Raw genomic sequence first — 2804 nt, forward strand, 5'->3', positions numbered from 1 at the left:
TGTCCCATCACTGCATTCTGAAAACAGCTTTGTCAAAACATCTTAGCATTTTATTTCAAAATCTGGTTCGTAAAAATTTCATTTCAAACCTCACGTTGCTCCATGTTTCGAAATATAGGGTCGGGACTATAAATACCCGAAAAGCCCTGAACTCGACTTTCGTGCGTTCGGATAATTTTTTTCTTCTTGCCAAAATCTCCGGAATAATAAAACACGTTTTCCCCATAAGGAAGAAAAATTTACTTTTCTTCTCCTATTTTTTTTTTTTAATTTTCTTTTCTTTCTTTTCTTTTCTTCCTTTTCTTTTCTTCTTCTTCTTTCTTCTTTTTTTTTCTCCTTCCTTCCTTCCTCGGCGACGCACCGACCCTACACGAACTGCCGCCGGCTACCACCGCCTTCCAGCGTCGCCGCCACCTCCGACGGCAGCCGCTGCCCCCTCTGCAACTGCCGCCAGCGCCTGCTTCGCCACCGGCCGAGAACCGCCGTGCGGCTTCTCCGCGCCCCAGCCGCCGATCGCCATCTCCGACGACCCAAACGGCCCTCCGTCGGCTAGATCTGGCTGCTACCGCCGCCGCCAGCCTCCTCGCGCAGCCACCGGCCCTCGCTCGGCATCCCTCAGTCGCCACCGTGCCATCGCCGTCCTTGCTGCTGCCAGATCCGGGTCGATATGACCTGACTTAGCCCGACCTGACCCGACCCGACTCGATCCGCTTCAGGTTTGACCTATCCTGATTCGACTCATTAGATCTGACCCATATCTGATTTATTTAGAGTTAGCCAGATCTCAGATCTATCATGCCAAGGCACAACATGCCATGGGGCAACATACCAAGGCCCCGGTCTCGATGCGGTGCCTGCGTAGTCTTAAATAGAGGATGTAATTCACAGTGTATCTTTGCTCCTTACTTTCATGGTGAGGATGGTATTGCTCGTTTTGTCGCTATCTGCGATATTTTTACTGTTAAGAATGTTGTCAACATCCTAGCTCCGCTTCCGGTCAGCGACCGATTTTGGGCTTCTGATACACTCCTCTTTGAAGCTCAAGCCCGGCTTCAAGATCCTGTCTATGGCTATGTATCTCACATTCTTGCCCTTCAGCAGCAGGTTAGTGAGTTACAAGCTTATCGAGCTTACCTACAAAATTCACTATTTGCATATTATTCTTCACATCCCCAACCCGTTCCTCAACCCGATCAAAACTCGAGCTGGAATTTCGATCTTCCTATCATTCCAGAGGATGTCCCTCATCCCAGTTTCTCATAGGCTGCTCTTCCACCTTACCCTGGTGAAGCCAGCAGTAGCCAGATGCCACCCCCAGATGACATCAATGAGCTGGGAGCTGTTGTGTTTGGCAACCGTTGTCCTCACTGAGTATTGGCATCATCATCAATTTTATGGTTTCCCTTTTTCTTTGGAGTGATTGTACGACTTGATTTCCTGTAACCTTTTGAACATATGGAATGAATATTATGCTTTGGATACTTTAACGTCTCATTCTCTTATTCTTGATTGCATGTTGATCATAAAACATCTCAGCCTCTTGCAGCTATTTTAATAATTCATCAAATCGAGATAAAAACATCGGTTCTTAATTATCACCTGATAATTCACATCCTTAATCAGGTCACACATAGCTAAGCATCCAATAACCTCAAGCTATCATTGGCTATTTTATCATTAAGAAATAATCTCGCTAAATCTCCCGGGAATATATCTTGCCATTTCCCAATTCTTCTTACGGCTTTTCATTGACCATAAGTGTCCGTACCATATCTCGACAGGCTCCTTATTTCCATAACTTGCTGACATCACTCAGCGATACATCACCTAATTTTCCCATCAAGGCTACTTAGAGTAATCATCTAGCCATACGAGAGTTTCAATCGAAAATCTCGGATCCTCAATTTATTTGGGTCTGCAGCTTCTCCTACTGCGACTTATTATCTTGGCACATTTCCCATCATCTTGATCCATTAAAGATTCGCACAATCTTCAAGACATCAATTCATAGCTATGTTACCAGCTAGAGTAGGTAGGTACTTACATTACCCACGGTACTCCAATCCTTACTAGATTTCTTTCTGAATCTCTAAAGTTCCATCACGATTCCCTAGATCCTCAATCAATTCTTTCAAGCAATTCCTCAAGAATCCCGGATCGATTTATCTTCGAAGATCCCAAATCATATCACAATATTTGGTTCCAATTATCTTCCAAGAACTTGATTTCCTTTGCCATCATGAGTTTCTATTACGGTGCTTTTAAGCTCTCCTCGTCGGGTCTGACTACTGACAACTTTACCTGATTCTTACAGGTTCTTTTGGCACACTGAAACGTAGTCACAACCTCTGTCGACTAGGCCTCCTTATAATTCCTTTACGGTCGACACGACCATCAAACACCTCTTTTATTTTTAGTGCCCGAACTCTACTTTGAGTCAAGACTATCATTTCAGAACTCATTGGTCAAACATTTGGACCGGTCATGCTCCACTACCTAAAATCTCATATCGAGAATCCATTGACTCTCACATTTCGTTCTTCGAATCCAGTTGACTATCGGCACCCGACCATTAAATTAGTTCTTTGCAGGCACTACTCTTTCCATTAGCCAGTACACAGCTGTCATGATCACCCCGATCACATAGTAGGCTCACTCCTACATCATACATCAACCCTCACATGGGTACGTTCCGGGTGAAAACTGCACGATCTCGTCGTAGTCCTCCAAGAACTATCATCCATTATCGCTGCCACTGAGTCTAACTCATTCTGTAAGAACATTCCTTCTAGGCCCTCATCATG

At 44.7% G+C, this 2804-nt stretch overlaps 1 protein-coding gene across 1 annotated transcript; it reads left to right on the plus strand.

Moving 5' to 3' along the window:
- The first annotated feature begins 810 nt into the window (after nucleotides 1-810).
- LOC127799689 (LOB domain-containing protein 16-like) lies at nucleotides 811-1371 on the plus strand. Its single transcript, XM_052333911.1, has 2 exons — nucleotides 811-1104; nucleotides 1264-1371. The coding sequence occupies exons 1-2, from the start codon at nucleotides 811-813 to the stop codon at nucleotides 1369-1371; spliced, it is 402 nt and encodes a 133-aa protein (XP_052189871.1).
- The last annotated feature ends 1433 nt before the right edge of the window (nucleotides 1372-2804 follow it).

Source organism: Diospyros lotus, chromosome 4 (genome assembly GCF_014633365.1).
Source record: "Diospyros lotus cultivar Yz01 chromosome 4, ASM1463336v1, whole genome shotgun sequence".
NCBI classification, from domain to species: Eukaryota; Viridiplantae; Streptophyta; class Magnoliopsida; order Ericales; family Ebenaceae; genus Diospyros; species Diospyros lotus.

What these genes read in the sequence shown, in the direction of transcription:
- LOC127799689 (XM_052333911.1), top strand. Translation starts at nt 811, where the DNA reads ATGCCATGGGGCAACATACCAAGGCCCCGGTCTCGATGCGGTGCCTGC. An exon ending in TTCTTGCCCTTCAGCAGCAG is followed by an intron (nt 1,105 to 1,263) that starts GTTAGTGAGTTA and finishes AGTTTCTCATAG; the next exon opens with GCTGCTCTTCCACCTTACCC.